This window comes from Plasmodium malariae, assembly GCF_900090045.1.
Source record: "Plasmodium malariae genome assembly, chromosome: 8".
NCBI classification, from domain to species: domain Eukaryota; phylum Apicomplexa; class Aconoidasida; order Haemosporida; family Plasmodiidae; genus Plasmodium; species Plasmodium malariae.
Genome location: NC_041782.1, coordinates 962015 through 984087, shown reverse-complemented (window position 1 = coordinate 984087; position 22073 = coordinate 962015). Strand labels below are relative to the sequence as shown.

Here is a 22073-nt window from a genome sequence, read left to right as displayed (position 1 = left end):
ATAATTATAAATTACATGAACTACCCATAGAATTATTTGAAAAAAGGAACATTCGGAGAAAAAATTTCTTAGTAAAAAATAAGAAGGTATATGAAATTCTAAAAAAGTCGTAAAGAGTTGTTCGAATCATTATGAAGTTAAACAAATTAAAAATTAAATCAAGTACAATTTTGTGATAAGCTAATATTTTATTGCAACACATTTTGTGTATAATAATAAAATAAAAAAATTATTAATATACAAAATATTTTTCGATGAAAAAAAATTAAAATTTTTTTGTAAGTAAATGGTACAAATATGTACTTACATGTATGTTTTACGTAAAATATATAATCCCCCTTTCATCGTAAATTATTGCTCTTAGTATTGATCTACTTTCAACAGCTGTTAGCAGCTCATTATAATTCATAAAATAAGTGCACTCTTCTTTATTTTTCAAATATATTTTTCCTCTTAATGTTAATAAATATTACATATATTAAGTGAAAAACGTGTTATGTCTTTACTGTCTTAATATTATTTTATTCTTATTTTTTTTTTTTGGACATGTCGTATAAAGTATAAATTGTTAAGCATTTAAATCATAAGAATAAAGGACGGAATGTATATACATTTATGATTTATTTATTTGTGCGTTTGTTTATATGTGAATATATTGCATTTATTTATTTATTTATTTTTTTTTTCATGCGTTTTCCAGAAATATACGTGTGCAAAAGGAAAAAAACCTTTTGGTTCATTTTCTCGAGCGGGATATATATTCATATTTTTCCTTTTATTAAGCATTTTTTGATATTAATATTTTTTCCTTCCTATTTTTTTCTTTCATTTCATTTATTCCTTTTTTACTCTCATTGTTTCCTTTTTTTTTTATTTTTTTTATTACAATATAATTGCTATAAGACCTGTAAATAAGAAGGATAAAATGTAAAATTCTCATTTTTTTTTTAAAGCTTATTATGCAACATTTTCCAAATAAAAATTAAAAAAAAAAGAAAAATGTATTACAAGTACTACATAATTACTATGTATCATATATAATTAAATGCATTAATATTTCAAAATATAAGTAGTTGGTCATTCCTTTAAAAAAGTTTATATCATTACACTTTTTTCTTTTTTTTCTTTTTCTTTTTTTACATTTCTATATGTATACTCGTTCGCACAAATTCGTGTATAGTTGCGTAACACAAGTTCTACATTTATGAATTTTCCTTTTTACAATTTATTTTATTTCAGTTATTTTAATTTTTTTTTAATATGAAAAGAATTTGTCTAGTAACTGGTGGATCTGGTTTATTAGGAAATAGTCTACGAGAGGTGATTAAAAGTGAAAATGTCGATTTCACAGAAAATGAAAGTGAAATAATTATAAATTCAAATGATAACAAAATAATTAAAAAATATATATTTTTAAGTTCTAATGTATGTGATTTAACAAATTTCGATGATACTGAAAATTTTTTAAAAAAAAATGAATTTACTGACATAATACATTTTGCGGCACATGTGGGTGGTCTATACGCTAACATAAATAATAATTTGCAGTTTTTGGTTAATAATTTAGAGATTAATTTAAATGTAATTAAGCTGTGCCACAAGTATTCGGTAATAAAAAAAAATATTGTAAACACGTATAAAAACTTGTCTTAAATATAAATAATTGCATCATCAAACAAACAAACGCCCGAATAGAAGAAAAAAAATAAAATAAAATAAATAAATATATGTATATATATATATATATATTATATGCGCTATAAAGAATGATTATTATTAGAAAGAAATAAAAAGGAAAAAATAGAATATACACGAATATAATAGTTGTGTCTATATAAAAAGATAAAACATAATAAATAATAAATGGTAATACATTATATCGAGGATTCATTTCTTGGCTAAAAAAAATTTTTTTTTTATTGATCTTGTAGATTACTAGAGGTATATTTACTTTATCTACTTGTATTTTTCCGGAAAAGTGTAATTTACCTTTAATTGAAGAGAATATGCACGAAGGACGATGCCATTTAAGTAATGAAGGTTATAGTGTATCGAAAAGAGTTTTAGAAATTTTGGTCAGGTTTTATAGGGAAAAATATAACTATGAATGGATATGTATAATACCCACAAACATATATGGTAAATATGATAACTTTAATTTGGATAATTCTCATGTAATTCCGTCTATTATCCATAAAATGTACTTAGCTAAAGGTATATCTTTTTGCTTTTTCCCTTTCCTTTTTGTTTCATTTCTTAATTGACATGTTTACACTATTTTTAACATGTATATATAGTTCTATAAATATTTTTCAATTTATAAAAAATTATTTTTTTCAGAGAATAACACAAACGTAAAACTTATGGGTGATGGAACAGCTGTCAGGCAATTTATTTATAATAGAGATGTAAATAATATATTATATTATATCCTGAACACTAATTATTCAAAAAATTTAACAATTATTAAAGATAATATTTTTAATATTATATTATCCACTAACATTCCTTCGAATGGTGCGCAAAACAGATATCCGTATATCTTTTTATTTTCTTTAATATGTTCAATCTTTTAATATCTTTAATATATTTAATCCTTTTTTTTAATCAAGTATATATTATAGTTAACAATTCCTTTTACTGTTTCTTAATCAGAATTAACCGTTAAAGAATTAGCTGACAAAATTAAATGTTACTTAGGATTTAACAATGAAATATTGGTATATATTTATGGAAAAAAATTCTTAACAAAAATGATACAAAGAAAAAAATAAAATATACAAAAAATTAATAAATGAGCTATAAAAATACACACGAAAAAATTACATTTTTGTTAGTTTGACAAAACAAAAGACAATGGAATTCACAAGAAGGTTTAAATTCAATAATATTCAGGATAATCAAAATAAAAAAATAAAAAAAAATATAAAATTTCAGAAACTGCGCAATACTAAGTAAATATAATATATAACACACAAGTAAAATTTTTTTTATTATACTTTTTTTCAGACATCAAGTAACGGAAAATTAATGAAAATATTAGACAAATCCTTTTCATTTACTGATATTAATGAAGGTTAAATAATAAGAATAAAAAAAAATAATTATTATGTTGCGAAATTATTTAGTTTGTTCAAAAAAATTGTATAATATATATATATTATATTAATAATTTTTTTTTCCATTTATACATGCATTTAATGCGACGCTGCAGGTTTAAAAGAAACTATTGATTGGTTCATTAGAGAATACGAAAATATAAGAAAATGATATTATATCATGTAATATTTTATATTCATCTACCTCATTTTATTTTATTTTTTTTTATTTTATCTGTAAAATTCTGGAGAATACGAAAAAAAATTATTTAACATTGAAAAAAATTGAAATGTGATTGGTTTTTCTAACAATATATTTTTTCTGTCTTAATTTATATATATGGATGCATATCATCTGATGTAACACCTTATTGTATCTTCTTATTTTTTACGATGTCAAAAATCAAATAAAAACATGTTTTATGTAGTTTTCTATAAATCGAATATTCTTTGGGGGTAAACACACGTTAAGGAAGAAACAGATATCACAGTACTCTTATGTATATATATATATGTATATATAATATATACATACATAAGTACCCATATGTTTATATTAAAAGCATACAGCTTCTATATTTGGAAACTTTTCACTTCATACTTATATCCCTAATAATAGCAAATAAGATTTTCATGCATGTACACTACAATCATACGTATATAAAAAAAAAGGAATGAAATTATTATTTAATATTTCTACATTTTTATTTCTAAACCTTAACATTCTGCATATTTGCTTAAAATTAAATTTATAAATTTTTTTTTTTTTTGGATTTTATAAAAAATATGCTCTTTTATTTTTCAGTTTTACCTTTTTTTAAGTATATTTTTTACTAATAGATTTACATAAGGTTTATTTTTCAGATTATAATTAAACTTTTGCAAATATAAAAGTAATACATTTTTTTTATTGAAGTTTGTGTATATGTATAAATATATATATATATAATACTACAAGGCACGCATATTTTTTTTTAGTAACTTAATTTTAAAAAATATAATAAAAAAAAATAAATTTGTTATACATATTTTGTCATTTTTTCGATTAAAAATGTACGATTGTACTATTAAATTCATAAGAGTCACACTGGTACAATGCATATTTTTATTGTATTGTTTACTGATCTTTTTAAGTAAGTAATGATTTTATTAATAACTATTAAAATTCGAAAAAGGGTAAAATTTTAAATGAAGCAAAATTATAGTAATATTTCTTTGGTTTAAAATTACATAGTTTACTTATTATATTTGAACATTTATGATTAAATGCACAATTTCATGTACTTATTATTCCTTATATACTTGTCCCCCTTTTTTAAACCTGATTTCTTTTATTTATAGGAAAAATGAATGATAATAATAACCCAGTTATGCATGTGATTGAAAAATAAAAAATTAGTATCATTTGTTCAAAGAGGTACAAATGTTTGTTAGAGAAAGTTCTTTTCACATGTATGTTTATAAACATATATATATATATATATATATATATATATATATATATATAATATACTTGTAATACGTATAATTTTTCATATTTTACACATTTTATTGTAATTAAATACAACAATTTTGTTTGTATCTCATGTCATAATATTTTTTTTTTTTCAACTATATTCTTTTTTTTTTGAAAGTATTTATATAAAAAAATAAAAAGATTTTTATATGCATCTTAAAATGTTTAATTTATAAAGCTTTAATGTTATTTGAGCCTCCACTTTTTAATATATGCGTTAGTTACACTCAAGTATACGTGCATTTATATATGTATATATGTTATATGCATATGTGCATAAATATGTATATATATACAAATATATGTATTTATATGTGTATACTGTATATAAGGTATTACAACAGATTATGTATTAATGACAAATTATTATCCCTTTTTGGCCCCATTAACGTGTAATTGGCCATTTAATTACAACCCTATCATATATATATATGTATATATTTTTGCGTGCTTTATTTTTCATTTATCCATTTTATCGTAATTTTTACTTAATATTTTAAAAGTTTTATTAATTTCCTATGGCTAAAAAATGGAAGATAAATCTTATTTAATGTTTGCTAAAAGAAAAAAAAAAAGAGTTAATGGGAAAATTAATAAAGAGAAATTGAAGAAAAGTTTTTTAAAAAATGAAAAATATGTGAGAGTTTCAACATTAAATAGAAATATTAGTAAGAAAACATTCTTACACACATTATTTAAAAGCTTTATTAAACCATACAATGAAAAAAATACAGCATTTTATTCCATTTTATGCATTATTAATAATATTTATAAATGTCATTACTTTACTAAACACCGCTGTTTGATATGCAAACCATTACATGAAAGGACATTGAAATCGCAAGAAGATAATGTAACTTACAACAGCAGTGATGGAGATGATAATTATCTTTTCCCATATAATATATATTATAACTTGAAGAAAATAAATTTAATTGAATCAGGTAAGACAAAAAATAATTCAAATAATAATAAATATCAAGTTATTGACAAATCCAATGATATTTCATTGAGTCATAATGTAACAGGTAAATTGATACAAAAAAATGAAAAGGAATGTGGATTTGAGAAAAATACGGAAGAAATTGAAAAAGAGAAGAAAAAAGTGTTAACAGAAGAAAATAAAAATAAAGAGGGAGAAAATGAAGAACGAGATATAATATATCAGGAAAGAAAAAATATTGTATTATCTGAATCTGTAAAATTAAATGCATTAAATAATAAAACAAAATTAAATGTAAATATTATAAAGAAGAATATAACAATTAATGAAACACAGGTATCTAACACCTGCCCTGTTCAGAATTTTTTAAATACAAGAATAAATTTGACAAATGTGCAGCAATATCATTTTTTATCTCATGATAAAATAAATTATGTAGATTTATATAATTTTGATATATTTGATAAAATAAATATATATGATAAAATATTATTAGACTTGAATCAAAATGAAATTCATCCAAATGTATTAAGAACAGGTATATTTTTTAACAAATATATTAATACTACTCATAACCATAGGAATGTTGATTTGTTAGTTGCATTAAAATCATTTATAAAGGATTATACATTGCCCCCATATGAACCGATAAATAGACATATGAAGGTTGTAATAGATAAAGAAATAAATTATATTATTATGTGTAAAAAACATAGTATTAGCATGGGAGAAGTGATTAGATGGTTTAAAAATATGATAAGTGAACATATAGGTAAAAGTATACTAGAAGAAACGAAAGTAATAATTACGAATAATATTAATAATTATATAAGAACGAAAATAGTAATTCCTTCAATAATTATATCAAATTATGTGTCGGAAAATATAATTCATGATAGTGATATTTTATTAATATATACTTTTGATTATGACATATATTTATCCATTGTAAAAGCAAGGAAAAAAGGAAAAAATTTTGAAATCATATTAGTTGATTCAGAACCATATAAAAACTCATATAATATAAAATTATATACAAAATTAGGTATACCAGTTACTTATACATTAATTAGTGGTCTCTTTTATAATATAAAGAGATGTACAAAGGTATTACTAGGTATTGACGCAATTATACATAATAGTGTATATGGCTATGTAGGAACAAGTATTATATGTATGATGTCAAATATAAACAATATATATGTTTATATTGTTTGTGAAACATATAAAATAAGTAACAAAATTATTATTGATAGTTTTAGTTTGAATAATATAAATAACAATTTAGATATATATGATTATATATATATGCATCACTATCATCATGCTACTCCTCACAAGTGTGCATCACAAAGGGATAAACAAGAGGATCATGGATTAATGTTTAGTAAAAAATTAAATACCTTCATAGAATCGTATGCAGATATTAAATCAAATAGTGTTTTATTCAGTAAAAACGGCGTTGAAAATAGAAGCAGTTGTTATAGTAGCAGTGGTAATAGATGTAGTAATAATAGTAGTAGTGTCTGTGGTAAACCCATCATTACTTATTGTGTTTCACAGCTAAAAAGAGCTAATTCTTCACAAAATGGAAGTAAATTTACCTCTACTCAGAAGAAAGAGCAAACTGTAACATGTGAAGATCAACCGACAGAAAAATTTCAAGGAAACGAAATGAACATTGGTTATGAAAAGAATACAGAACAATACAGTAGCAATTCTTGTTATTCTCTTCATATTAAAACAAGCACAGAACATGAATCGAGTAATAATGTACTAAAAAGTGTGAGCACTGTAGAGGAAAAAAATACTTCCTTTTTTATGAATAGTTACAAGGAGGAAAAAAGGGAAAATTCTATTTTAAAGGACGGTCTTTATGAAAAATTAAATATTTATAAAATGAACGAAGAAGAAAGTAACATAGAAGAAAAAAAAGGAAATACGTTTTCTTTGAGTCATATTAAAGAAGTAAGTAATAATAGTAGCAGTATCATTTCAACAAAAGGTATACTAAAGCAACCAATAAGTGTATTCCGCGATATTAAAAATGAGAGTACAAATATTTCCATAACTTATAAACAAAGTTGTGCAAATCTTTTAAATGATGATAATAAAAATGTTAATAAAAATAATAAAGTATTTTCTAATTTAAAGAGTGATAAAAATTATTGTGAAAAGAGTAAGTACTCTTTAAATTTTAGAAATAGTATTAATATTAATACTATGCCAAATAATTTGAACAAACGAACAGAATATAATAAACTCGAAGAAGATAAAATTTGTTGTAATAATATTTGCAATTCCATTTGTAATTCCATTGGTCATATGAACATAAAAAATGTTTGCACAGATAACTATATTGAAACGAATCTTTTTAGCTCTGTTTTATCACACATAAATAAAATTAATTCAAACACTGACAAGTCTTTTTATGTTGCTAATATATGTAACGATGTAACCCCTCTCAAATATATCAGTTATATTGTTACCGAGGTGGGTGTATATACAAATGAAAATAAAAACGCTTTAAACGTTTTTATGCAAAATAATATCTAAATTTTTTGTAAATACTTACATACATGCGTAATTTTTTTTTTTTTTTTTTTTTTGTTCTTTCCATCCTGTCCATTTTTCGATATGTTTTGTATAATTTCCGTCATCCGTGTATCCTTTCGTTCATACATCTTTTTATTAAGTCGTTCTTTTCATTTCTTTTTTTTATGAGCAAAATGAGCATGTACATATAATACATGTTAATACTATTATTATATGAACATGAATTTTTATTTCAACAAATATATATATATATATATACCATTATGAATGAATCTTGAATAACTTTCCGTATATTAACTAGTTAAATAAATGTATATCTATGTATGGGTATATATGTAATTTAGAAAATAAGTTTTCAATGAAGTACTTACCCCGTAAAAAAATATATGACTCTCCTTAAGTGGACTAAAAAATAATCTAAAAATATGGGGGAATAAAATAATATATTAAATACATATATATGTATATGCTTTGTAAAATTATCTATAGCAATAATTAATGAGTGTATTTCCAATGTATTTTTATATACCTCATTTTAAGTAAAGCAAAAAACCGGCTGCTCGATAAATCTACAGTTGGTGAGAAAAAAAAAATCATAAATTAAAGGCTCAATTTTAGTACCCGTAACCCATATATTATTAATTAAAAACCTTTTTATAATAGCCAATTTTGCATACCATGCTAAGAGTTAAAAAAAAAATGCTCAGCCGTCGACAGAGTTTCTTTGTATCCCCTTTATATAGAATTTATAAAATTTTTATATAAAATCGTATTGTTTTATTTATAAGCTTGAAAAGCGAAATTTAAAAGAGGGAGGAAAAATATGTTTTCTTATGAAAAAGTTTGTTACAAAAGTGATATGTAGCAGTAGCATAACAGTTCGTATTTTAAAATTTCAAATGTAAATGAAATTAAAAAAAACAAAAGAACAAAAGTTATAAAAACAAAAACAAAAAGTCGTAAAAATTACAGACAAAAAATAATAAAGATTATTGATGGAAAAATAATTACGAATTATATATTTATATATACATAAATTATTAGCAAATCATAAATACGAAAAAAAAAAGCCTAATATGTCACAATAGCCCAAGTAGGGAATTTCCATGAAATTTTTTATAATGATTGATTCTACTAAAAATAAAAAATAAAAAAACAAAAATACATAAATATATATGTGAAGGTATTTTTAACATTAATTTTAATTTTTGACCTTACATGAGCACATGTATGAATACGCTAAATTTTCGTTGGGTCACATTTTTTCAAATAAATGTATGTATATACATATGTATATACATGCATATGTTAAAAGTATTTTATATCCTTCAGCTTTCAATATCTCTCCTGTAATTTTTAATTTTACTTCTATCTTTTTTCGTATATTTTTTTTTTTTTTCATTGCTTACATCTGAACATTGCATAACCAATGCAAAAGCAGAAAAAACGATAAAACATAATATGTAGTATATTATGTATTTTTTAAAATGATCAAGTACTCTACTAAAAAAATATGAATTCTTGTGCACCCCATTCTCAGAATGTAAATTATTCTGCTGTTCAGGATTTCCACGAGGGTTTTTTGTATGAGCTCCATCAAAATGAAAATTTTCTTCTTTATGTAAATTACCTTTACTATTAATATAGACAACCTTTCTCAACAATTTCATGAATTCCTCTTTAACATCATTAGGGATTAATATATCATCATTTGTTTTTCTGAAAAGATGAAGACAGATCAATGTAAAATTTAAGCACAAAAAAAAAAAAAAAAAAAATATATATATATATATATATATGTATACTATGATGCAACTTAAAATGGTGTATGATGTAAACATGGGAATATATTGTATATATGAATGTATATACATATATGTATATCCACACACGCTGCATCAAAAAAGTAACAAGAGAAACGTACGTATTTTCGTGAGGAACGATTATTCCCTCTCTTTTCGGTATATTGCTATATAAGGGTGGAATTATATTTTGTGTTACATTAGGTATATTGGGAGCAACTGAATTTTTTTGGTCGTTATTATTTATATTTGGTATGATATGCTTTTCTTCAAGGGAACTATGAGCATCATGAGTATTACCTTCTTTATTATCTTTTTTTTGATTTTTTTTGTCACCTGCTTCATGATTTTTATTATGATTATCATTGGTAATTTCTTGGCTATGATTTACATTATCTTTTTTGTTGCCGTCTTTAAGGGGTACTTCATGGTAATCCCCATCATTATCTTCGTGAAGTTCATTATGAGCTTTTATTTCTTTTTTATAATCATTATGATTTTTTTCATTTTCTTTTTCCTTCTTGTCATTTTCTTTTTTCTTTGGTTTTTTCTTTACTTCTTCATCCTCCTCCTCCTCTTCATCTTCATTCTCGTCTTCATCATCTTCGTCCATATTCTCCTCTTCATCATCATTCCCTTTGGTCTTTTTTTTATTTCCTTTTGTTTCATCATCCTTTTTCTTTTCTTTTTTTTTTGAATTAGCTTTTAAATTATCTTCGTCTTCTTCATCTTCTTCATCTTCTTCCATATCATCCTCTTCTTCCATGTTATCTTTATTGACTTTTTTTTTATTATCATTTTTTTCTTTATCACTGTTTTTTACCTTATCACTGCCTTTTTCTTTTTCTTTATCGTTATGTTTTTCCTTACCGTCGTTTTTATCGTCATCACTATGTTTTTCCTTGTCATGTTTTTTTTCCTTATCTTCTTTATTTTCTTTTTCTGTGTGTTGTTCTGATTTATCAGTTGCCTCATTTTTTGAAACAAATGAAAAATCTAATAATAGAACAAGCATAAAAACGTATTAGTCATTGAACATTATGCTTTAGGTAATGTTTACATTTAAAAAAAGTGAGCACAAAATTTGCATTTACGTTTATTTATATTATCCTCTACTTGTACACTAATAGAGTTTCTAATGTGTACAAGGATGTACATATATACATATATATATATATATATATATATATATATATATATATATATATATATATATATTCACATGTACGCACATACAAATACATACAGAATAATTTGCATCATATATCCCTTAGTTCTAGTCAAAATTCTTTTTTTTTTTTGTTACCTATAAAATTGCTTAAATTGTGCTTATCATGCGTGCGTATCCTTCTCTTTGATGGTTTTATGGACTCATGATTTTTAAGTATGTTACTCTGCGAAAAAACAAGTATTTTGAGTGAGAAAATAAATAAATATATACATATTTATACGCGCTTATATATAATTCATTCACAAATACGTATACACATGTTCATACATATGCACATCTTCACATTTCAACAATTTCATTGTCTACAACTGCAAAATGTATATATATGCAGAATACATATTGTGAAAGGTAAAATTACATATACGATTTTTCTTTTGTGGAAAATGTGTTTTATATAAACACATTTTACAAAAATAATAGCGACGTTTATAAAAGGATAACTAAAAAATCCTTTTTTATTTTTTTATTTTTATTATATTATACTTTATTATACTATATTTTAATATATTGCATTTGATTATATTACATTTTATTATATTTTATTTATTTTTATTTTTTTATTTTTATTATATTATACTTTATTATACTACATCTTAATATATATTGCATTTGATTATATTACATTTTATTATATTTTATTTATTTTTATTTTTATTTTTTTTTTTGTTTTAATATGATATAAACTAAATAAACGTTAATAAACTAAGACAAGCAATTACTTCTAATATTTTCATACGTTCGAATTTTTTTGAGACTGTGTAAAGGAACTAATATAGTACAGTATAACCAGATACAATATGCTCATCTTTCTTTTTCTTTTTATCCTTTATTATATAACAAAATTATTCATAACTCTCATGTTACTTCTGCGAATTGGAACCATTACTATGTTTAATTTGGAATTTTTCAAAAAAAATAAAATAAATAAAACAATAACAAAATGGTTTTATGGCATGTAACCCCATATATATTCATACATGTTTACATATATACTAATATATATACAAATATATATACAAATATATATACAAATATATATACAAATATATACATATATATATACAAATATATACATATATATATACATATATATATACATATATATATACATATATATATACATATATATATACATATATATATACATATATATATACATATATATATTCTTATATACACAGTAAATATATATCATTTACGCGCTACACAATATTTCAGACTAATAAATTTTTTATCTATTTGATGAAATAAATACATAGTTGTCTTTAATACCACGATTTGCATAATCATCCTTAGTTATATTTCCCTGCACATGTATGCATGAACATGCTATAAACAAAACGGTTTACGTATAATAGGAAAAAGAAATATTGCTTGCATAAAAATGAAGGATTGTATAAATATGCATATTTTTGTATATATATATATATACATGTAGACATCTATGTGTAAACAAAAACATGTATATAAAAATATAAAAAATGAAAAAAAAAATAAGAAAAATATACATACGTTTTAAATATACTAAAATGCTGTATTTTATTTTAAAAATTGTAGTTGCAGTTGAAAAATTTTAATGTACTTTTTATCGAAAATTTTATAAATATTAGAAAATCGTTAGAAAGTTTATATAACATTTTTATAACAAATTTAGGTAACTGTATATAAAAAAAACAAATACTGTTAAAAAGATACATATCATTTTTTTTTATTTTTCCAGTAGAACATTTTTTTTATTAGTAAAACGGCTTTTGTAAAATAGTAATGTGCCTCTACCCATTCCACTATGTAATCGTAGCAATACATGTCGCCATTATATCTTAGAAGGAAAAAAAAAAAAAATATATATATATATATATATATAAAATAAATGAGCAAACGAATAAATGAATAAATTAATATAATAAAAAAACGAATGCATGCATAAAAATGGTTGAGAAATAAAAGTATAAAATAAATTTCATAACAGAGAGAATTTAAAAAGGACAAATTAAATAGTCAATGTTATAATAATTCTATTTACACTTAAAAGAAAGGTACAACTTCTCATTATTAGCATACAAATATGTGAAATACACAGAAGACAAATAAGCATAAAAAATCTTAGTAATTTCACAATATAACATTAGAAATATTTATTTTTAGATGACGTAGTTATGTAATGTTACTACATTTTATTTTATTATATTTATTTTATTTTTTTTTAATAAAAATGTGGATATGTAAAAATACAAGTATGCGCTAAAAGCAGGATATTTTTAATATGTTCAGATAAATGCTGTAATGTTGTAAGTTTTTTTTTTTTTTTTTCTTTTTATCTTTCTCGCTTTACCTGAAGGCGTTACTTATTTTCACGTCCTTATTTGAGTTCAGAACTTTGAAAAGTAAGGAGTTATATTTTTTTTTATGAACTGACGAGACATACAGCATTACGGGCAAAGAACAAATGTTTAAGAAATTACACAAATCCTTAGAATTATCAATGTTAAAAATATAAAAATCTAATTTTATTTCGTTTTCCGTTAATATTCTTGCTACTTCTCTGAAAACAGTTATCAAATTACTGTAAAAAAAAAGAAAAAAATAGGATGTCAATGGGACAGTATTATAAATATGTGCACATGTATGCGTGTGTATATATGTATAAATGTAAATTTCCATAAATGTCGAGACGTCTATTACACATACAGGTTATCGTACGTACAATTATTTTAAGGTATGCATAATGTATAATGAGTTTCATTCGTATACAAAAATATTATTTAATTTATTTTTTAAGAAGTACTTTGAGTCAGCATCCCATTTGGCATATACATAAAGAACGAAATCGTTCTTTGTGTTTACATATAAATAATCTTTGTGATATTTTAAATTTTTAATATTTAATGTACTATCTAACGTATATTTTTTCTTTTGATTATTTTTTCCTGATGTTAACATTTTTTGAAATTCATGATAGCTTAACTCTTTTATTTCAGAAATTATATTTTTGCAAAAAATACATAAAAAAAGCAAGAAAAAAAATACTTTCATTTTATCAAATAAAAAGAAACAGCTCCTGGACCTTGATGTATTTATAAATATATACCTCCAAAAAAATTGAAGTGTAATGCAAACTACAAATTCTTGTTCGAAGGCATTCCGCTAAACAACACATGATTGTCAAAAAGGGTGCTTGGAAAAATGAAAAATAGAACTACATAAGTTTAAATAAACATTTGTCGTTTATACTGTTTATTTATTTATGTATGTATGTGTGTATGTTTTTATATATACAATATACAGTTCAGAATTTATTATTTTAAAATTTTTTACTTAAAACAAGTTACCAAAAAGAAATAAAAATAAAATAATTCATTAAAAAAAGAATGCCTAGTGTAGAACCTCAAATTAGAAATAAAGTCGAATATATTTATAAATTAATGAGTACAAAAGTTTACAAACGCAGTTTTTTTTTTATGCTTCATAATTCGGAATGATATTCCTTTTTTTTTTTTTTTTTACATAATTTCGAATAAATTTATAAAATGCCGACATAATTAAGAAAAAAAAAAAAAAAAATTAATAAATAAATAAATAAATAAATAAATAAATAAATAAGAATACAAACAAAATATATATAAAAAACTAAGGATATTATAGAGAAAAAGATGAGTTCTTACTTTTATAATGAAAATAGAGGGAGCATTTCGCTTTTTTTGTTTGCAGATTTTTGCACTACTGACGTTTAAAAAATTGGCTTACGCGTATACATACGCATATACCCATGTATATTGAAATATAAATACCATATATATAAATACATCTTTTTTACGGAGTAATACAACATGTGTATGTGTTATCCCGTATTGCCCTTTTACTATATTTTTCAAAATTGATGAAAAAAAAAGGAAACAAAAAAAAATACTTATTTAAATAAAAGGAGGAGAACTACCTATTTTCCAAATACATTTATAATTATATTAAATCTAACTCAATATGAAACATAGATTTATATTTAAAAATATTTAAATTCAAATCACTCATTCTTGATAGAAGGGTCTTTCTTTTTTTTAAATTATGTTTTATATATTTAAGAAAGATGATTTTTGTATCAATTACATTCAATAATTCTAATTTTTTTATATACTTTATGGACTTTTTATCATCTTCACTGAAATTTAACCTTAAAAGATTTTTTAATTTTTCTCTGTCACTTTCATTTTCTCGTAAATGTGTTATTATTCCATTATATATTTTTAATTCTAAATCTTCATGAAACCCCTTACATAAAAATAGGAAATGATTTAAAATCTTTGCGCTGAGTGTACCATTAAATTGAAAATTTTGTGAAATTTTATTTTTTTCTCCATTTGTATGAAGTTTATTTTCTTCGCTTTTTTTATTATTAGATTGTTTTACTAGTGGATGTTCTAAAATTTCTTCCTTTATATTTCCTTTTTTTTCCCCATTATCATCATTTGATTTTTTATTTGTGTCTTGTTCGTATATTACAGTTGATATGTTGGTAGAATCGACAGAAGATACCTTTTTTACTTTTTTTTTCTTATTATTACTGGCAATTTTGTTTTTCCTTTTGTTATTATTCTTTATATTTATTTTGTAAGACACGTCTGAATCTGAATCTGAACATGAAGAAGAGTTACTGCTTGAACTGTAAACTATTTTAATGTAATTCTTAGATTCACCATTACGAGGAGAATTCATACTTTTTTCTTTATTTTTATCAGGTAAATTTTTGGTTGTTTGTCTTTGGTTTCGTAATATTATATGATAATTTTTCTTCCCATCATCACTAATGCTGTTGTTTTCATCTTCTTCTGAATTTTCTTTTTTCACGTACTTTCTCTTTGTGTCCCTATTATGGCTTGTTATATTTCCCTTGCAATGATTTACCTCGGCCAGATCCTTATTATTAGAAGTTGTATGATTATTCTTGGTCTCTTTTTCGTTTGCTCCCTCATCTGTTCTAACGCATGGTCTTTCTTCTGTCCACTCGTTTGGTTTACCCTTGAGAGCTTCTAAATTGGTATCTTCTCTAATATGAAATACATTTTCGAAGAAGTATATCACCTTATCATTAGATTTTTTAAAAGAAATAATGTATAATGTACTGAAAAATATTTTAAAGAAATAAGGTAAATTCTTTTCATTGTAGAAAATACGGAAAAGCAAAAAGTTTAGTTGTGTATAATAATGTTTTAAAGATTTCTTTTTTATATAATCATTTATAAACATCGAATAGGTTAAAGAGTCATCATCATTTGTAATTTCTTGTCCATTTATACTACTATAATCAATTAGTAATAAAAGAATTATAGTTGTTCGAATAATATATAACAACGCAGAGTGATTTGTTATGTCACTGGACAATCTTATTTTATTTTTTTTATTTTCTTTTCTTACACCATTAAATATTTCGCTTAATTTGAAAAATTTCTTAATAGAAGAAATAATTTTTGTTAAAATGTAATTTCCATTTTTGTTTTTCTCAATTAAAATAATGCATACAACTTTGTAGAATGTTCCCTTATCATACTTTATATTAAAAAGAAATAATAAACAATTTATCATAAAAAAAAAATTTTCTTCATTTAGTATAATATTATTACATTTTAAATTATTCAAAAAGAAAAATGCATATTCCTTTGATTTTATAATATTATTTATCTTATTTTGTTTGAAATATTTTTTGATTTCATTATTTGATATATATTCAAAGAAATGTACTAATTCATTTTTTAAGCTTTTTATGTTATTTAATTTTTTATCTTCATATATCATAATGTTTCCTTGTGTGTCAGAACTCCTTAGGTATTTTATATATATATCGGCTTCTTGTATGCACAATAAATTATAAATTCTTTTAAAAACTTTTAAGCACAAATATTTTGTATACGTATCGTAGTGCGCGTTTAAGCAGTTCTTTTGATATAAAACACAAACCAGTTTGTTGATAATGTTATAATAATTTTCAATACTTAATTTTATAGAACTATCATATAATTTAGTTTTCTCATTATTTTTATTTTTTTGACTAAATATGTAATATAGTATTAATATATTAATGTATAAGGTGGAAATCCTGCTATTTTTTACATTCTCAGGATCAAAAAAATTAATCTTTAAAGATTCTCTATTTAAAAGAACGAAAGATAGATAACTAGGATTTACTACATTCGTTAAATTTTGTTTGGCTACTTCTACTACATTATTTTCTTCACCTCGTTCTGAAACATACTCTTTGCATTCATCCAAGGAATAATTTGGATTGGTGCATTTATGATTGTTAGTATTTACATGATAATTGTCTTTTTTGTTCGTTTTTTTTTTCTGTCCAATTTGCTTTTTCACAATTTTTTTTTTTTCCCTTTTTTCTCCCTCCACATCTTCCTTCTTTTCTTCCACCGCTTTCCCTTTCTCATTTGTATCGTAGTCATTTGTATTGTTAACTATCCCGCTACTATTATTTCCATTTTTTAGTAATTGTTCGAGTTTCCCCTTACCTACATTTATGCTTCCCAGTATATCTATGCAATAATTATATACCTCTTCTAATTTTGATCTATCTAAAATACACTTTAGACACGAAAAGATTATGGTCTTATTAGAATATTCTGAAAACAAAATATCGTATATTATAAATTTAAAGTTGTAATATAAATTATTCACTTTTAGTATATTCTGTAAAAGTTTTAAAAAAATAAAAAATACATTTTGATATAATTTTATTTTTTCCTCAAGTGATTTCGAATGAATAAACTGTTTATTTGTAGTTCTTAAGGATGTACCCCTTTCATTTATCGAACATAATGAATCACTTTTTTCATCGTCTTCCTGTTTTTCCTGGGAATTAGTTTTTATAATATTTTTGTCCTTTTTTATATTATAATATTTTATATTATTTTCAAATTTTTTGGTGTTTTTATTGTATATTTCTTTCATATCACAACTTTTTGTCTGATCTAAAATTTTCAGTAATTTTAATTTATTTAGTGTTAATTTTAACATATAAAAAATGGATACTAAATACTTCTCTATTTTTACATCTTTCACAAGAATGTGCAATAGAATAAAGGACATATTTAAAAAAATTTTATGATTTGATAACTTTTTTTCCTTTTCTTCTACAATTAATTTTATATTTTGTATAATGAAAAAGTAAAAGTCATCAAACAAAAATACTAAACTAGCATTAAAAATAGGATATAAAATATCCATTCTTATATTTCTTAATTCCTTTATTATTAACAAATTAGTTTTTAAAATTTTACTATATACATTATCTTTGTTATTTAAAAAGAGTTCAATAATTGGTTCATCAATTTCTTTACATTTATTAAAAAAGGAGTTTAACTTTTTCATAAACCTTAACTTTTCGTCCAACACAGGGACTGTGTTGTTGTAACTATGGTTGTTACAGTTACTGTTACTATGTTTTCCATCGCTTTTGCTTTTACATTTGCTATCGATATTTCTCCTGCTCTTGATATCTCTAATGTTATTATTCACGATAATCTTCTTCAGTTTGGTATTTTCCTTCATTCGATCATTTACATTAAAATCGGGTGTATAGTTTTCGTCTAACGTACTTTCAGTATTAGCCTTAAAATATTTTAATAAGAGATAATTTTTTTCAAAAAAAGTAATTATTCTCATTTTTTCTTTCTCTTCTTTATTTATACAAATACTGTTGTTACCTGTCGCATTTGCAAAATTCTGCGTCACAATGTTACCAGTAATTCTTTTTTTTTTATCTTCTGCATAATTTGTTCCTTCACAAGTTCCCTTATCATCTGTTTCATTATTCAGTATGTTACTCATTTGGTTCTTTTGTTCTTTTTCGCTTAATTGTTTTCCCATTTTTTCGCTTTCTTTTGTGCTACCCTCTTTACAAGGCCTTTTGCTTGACTTTTTTGTATTCCTTTTTTTGGTATTTGCATTGTGGGGGGAAATGGGGTCGTAAACTCTTCCACTGTCTTCCTCCTCCTTCTCATTGTTTTCTAATAGTTCATCCCGTTGTTCGCTCTCTTTTCCTCCCTCTTCATATATTTCCAAGGCACTATTTCCTACTTCATACTCATGTTTCATATATTGTGTTCCATCGTCGGTACACTTGTCATGTAAAGAGTTTATCGCTTCATCTACGTTTTTTTCTCCACCACTTTGCTTAGAATTGTCAACTTTCAGCTTCAGGAAATATTCGAGATATTCATTTATTTTTCTTTTTGTAGTTATGAAACAAGTTAAAAAGTTAAGAAAATTATACTTGAGTGTGTGGAGAAGAAAATATATTTGATAGATAACATAGAACAGGTCCTTTTGTAAAAATGTCTTTTCATACATATTTTTGAAAAGATATTTTTTTATGAATGAATAATAAATCATTACTCGCTCGTTAAATATTTTCTTTTTTAATTTTTGGGAAAAATTATTAAATAAATCTGAATATATAAATAAAAAAGGTCTAAGAATATTTGTACAAATATGAAATGAATTATCATTTAAATTCATTTCATTTTCATAAATAATATTAATGATTTTATTAAATATGTTATCATATATATAAAGATACAAGTTGGTAATATAGCAAAAATAATCCATATTACTTCGACTAATAATATAATATATTTCTCTAAAAAATAAACAAACATATTTGTCTATATGTATGTTATTTGCTATATGTAAAAGATAACTGTCGTTAATATTACTATCTTTTTGTTTATCGCTATGCACAAATTCTACATTGGGTGTGCTGTTAAATGTGCTACGGTTGTATATAATATGTTCACTATCAATGTCATATATTACAGAAAAAACATTTTTCATGTGAATAAACAATTTTGATAAAATATAATACTTTTTTGAATGATATTTCATAAAGTTCATTAGCACCATATTCCTTGTATTTACTTCTTCTATACTGATGAAAACAAAAAATAAGGACGAAATAAATAATTCCTGAAATGTGTCATTTTCGTGTAATAATTTAAGAATGTTTATATAATATTCATAATTATTTTCATATTGCAAATTTTTGTAAGTTATTATATTTATTAATAGTTCAAAATAAAATAAGCAATCACTCACGTATAATTTCCTATCCACTAAATCTGTTTCATCATCATTTAATAATTTTTTTTTTTTTTTTTTTATGTCTACATCGTTCATGATATTTGAGTATTTTATAGTATCTGTTAAAATTCTGTCAATAATATTATTCATTTTGTTCTTGTATATTAAAAATAAAAATAAAAGTAATTCTTTGTAAATATTTTCATTATTATGATTAATATAATAGTTTTCTATAAATTTTTCTATCAAATAAAAATTGATGTTCTCAAAGCAAGATTTAAAATATATGAACAAATAAAAACATGTAAATTCCTTCTGTAGACAATTTGTTTCACTTGATCCACACTTGCTATGATTGGAGCATAATGGATTATCAATGTTCTTTATTGTAGTACCTTTTTTTTTGGTACTCATAGGTTTCTCTGAAACTTCTTTTTTTTTACCTTTTTTTGTATATTCCTTTTCCAATTTTTCCACACTCTGCAAAGTACAAAAATTGTCATAACCGTCGTTATTGTCATTATATTGATCGGACTCTCTTTCATAAAAATGTTCTCTTATCTGCTTTTCGTCATTTTCATCTAGTAAAAAAAAAGCATTGAGATCAAAGGTGTTATTGTTTATCATTATATATTCCCCATTTACTTCTTTATGCTGTATATTAAGCAAGAATTGAAACTTTTCATTTTTATATTCACGTGGTTTCGTAAAATGCTTGTTTTGATATTGATATATGTTATATAATGATTGGTATATATGGAAGAAGGAATATTTACTAATGAAGTTTATTAAATTTTTTAATAAGAAATCTAAAATATCCTTCTCATACCTTATAATATTTTTTAAAAATAATCTCTTACAACAGTCACACACATTCTCGATAAATTCTTTTTTATTAATTTTATTACATTTTTCCTCTATGAAATATTCATATAAGAGAAATGTCTTTTGCAAGAATTCTGTAAGCTCTTCATTTATAAGATATTCATCTAATTTTTCTTTACAGAAAAGGTGTAATACGATTAAATTTTCTTCATTGTAAATATTCTTTTCTTTAAAAAAGGATAGAGCAACATCTTTTAAACTTTTGCTATTTATTCCCTTTATATTTGTTGTTTCGTTCCCTTTAACTGTGCTTAACCACAGCTTTTTTTTTTCTTCTATATTTATATTTGATGTGAGTAATTTTATATTCCCTTTCAAGTTTTTCATTTTAAGCTAAAAGGTTAATTTTTTTGCAATTTTTTTGCAATTTTTTTGCAGTTTTTTTAGCAGTATTTTTAGCAGTATTTTTAGCAGTATTTTTTGTAATTCTTTTTATAGTTTCTTTTGCCTTTTTTTTTTTTTCTTCAAAGGTAAAAAGTGTAACGAGTACGTTTAACACACATACATGTACATATTTGCAAATATTGTATATATAGCAAGTACTGTACGTCTTAAAAGTTATTTGCACAATAAAGACTTTATAACTGTTCACTCGTTACATAAATAACGTATTATTCTGATTTATTCGAAGAACATATGACATAATAACACAGTGTGTACATAAAAAAGTATTAAGGGCGAAAAAAAATAAAAAATTATATAATTATAAACAGCAGCTGTTATGTTCTGAAAATAAATTTAAAAAAATTGCTTATAATGTATATTTCCATGAAAAGAAAAAAATCAATATATCTCTTTCCTGACGCATTCTTTTAAGCTAAATGGGCATACTCCTAAAATTAAGTAAAATGCAAAGAAGATAATAAAATGCATAATTAGCAGAGTTAATTTATTTTTTGTAACTCTTTATTTTGGTTGCTTTTTTTTTTTTTATATTTTTTCTTTCTGAAAAATTATGCTTCATTGG

At 23.0% G+C, this 22073-nt stretch overlaps 5 protein-coding genes across 5 annotated transcripts; 2 read left to right on the top strand and 3 right to left on the bottom strand.

Moving 5' to 3' along the window:
- Positions 1-1260: 1260 nt before the first annotated feature.
- Positions 1261-3270, top strand: FS (GDP-L-fucose synthase, putative; the record flags this gene model as incomplete). The annotated part of the gene is made up of 7 exons (XM_029004459.1): positions 1261-1608; positions 1932-2214; positions 2341-2517; positions 2656-2720; positions 2838-2873; positions 3010-3076; positions 3215-3270. The coding sequence occupies 7 exons, from the start codon at positions 1261-1263 to the stop codon at positions 3268-3270; spliced, it is 1032 nt and encodes a 343-aa protein (XP_028861146.1).
- Positions 3271-5143: 1873 nt separating this feature from the next.
- PmUG01_08029900 (translation initiation factor eIF-2B subunit delta, putative) lies at positions 5144-8113 on the top strand (the record flags this gene model as incomplete). The annotated part of the gene is made up of 1 exon (XM_029004458.1): positions 5144-8113. The coding sequence occupies one exon, from the start codon at positions 5144-5146 to the stop codon at positions 8111-8113; it is 2970 nt and encodes a 989-aa protein (XP_028861145.1).
- A 1131-nt stretch (positions 8114-9244) lies between these two features.
- On the bottom strand, positions 9245-11951 carry PmUG01_08029800 (conserved Plasmodium protein, unknown function; the record flags this gene model as incomplete). The annotated part of the gene is made up of 5 exons (XM_029004457.1): positions 9245-9247; positions 9523-9832; positions 10038-10911; positions 11222-11309; positions 11883-11951. 5 exons carry the CDS (start codon positions 11949-11951, stop codon positions 9245-9247), a joined length of 1344 nt encoding a protein of 447 aa, XP_028861144.1.
- Positions 11952-12844: 893 nt separating this feature from the next.
- Positions 12845-14179, bottom strand: PmUG01_08029700 (conserved Plasmodium protein, unknown function; the record flags this gene model as incomplete). The annotated part of the gene is made up of 3 exons (XM_029004456.1): positions 12845-12965; positions 13479-13709; positions 13932-14179. 3 exons carry the CDS (start codon positions 14177-14179, stop codon positions 12845-12847), a joined length of 600 nt encoding a protein of 199 aa, XP_028861143.1.
- Positions 14180-15103: 924 nt separating this feature from the next.
- On the bottom strand, positions 15104-21433 carry PmUG01_08029600 (conserved Plasmodium protein, unknown function; the record flags this gene model as incomplete). The annotated part of the gene is made up of 1 exon (XM_029004454.1): positions 15104-21433. The coding sequence occupies one exon, from the start codon at positions 21431-21433 to the stop codon at positions 15104-15106; it is 6330 nt and encodes a 2109-aa protein (XP_028861142.1).
- Positions 21434-22073: the final 640 nt, after the last annotated feature.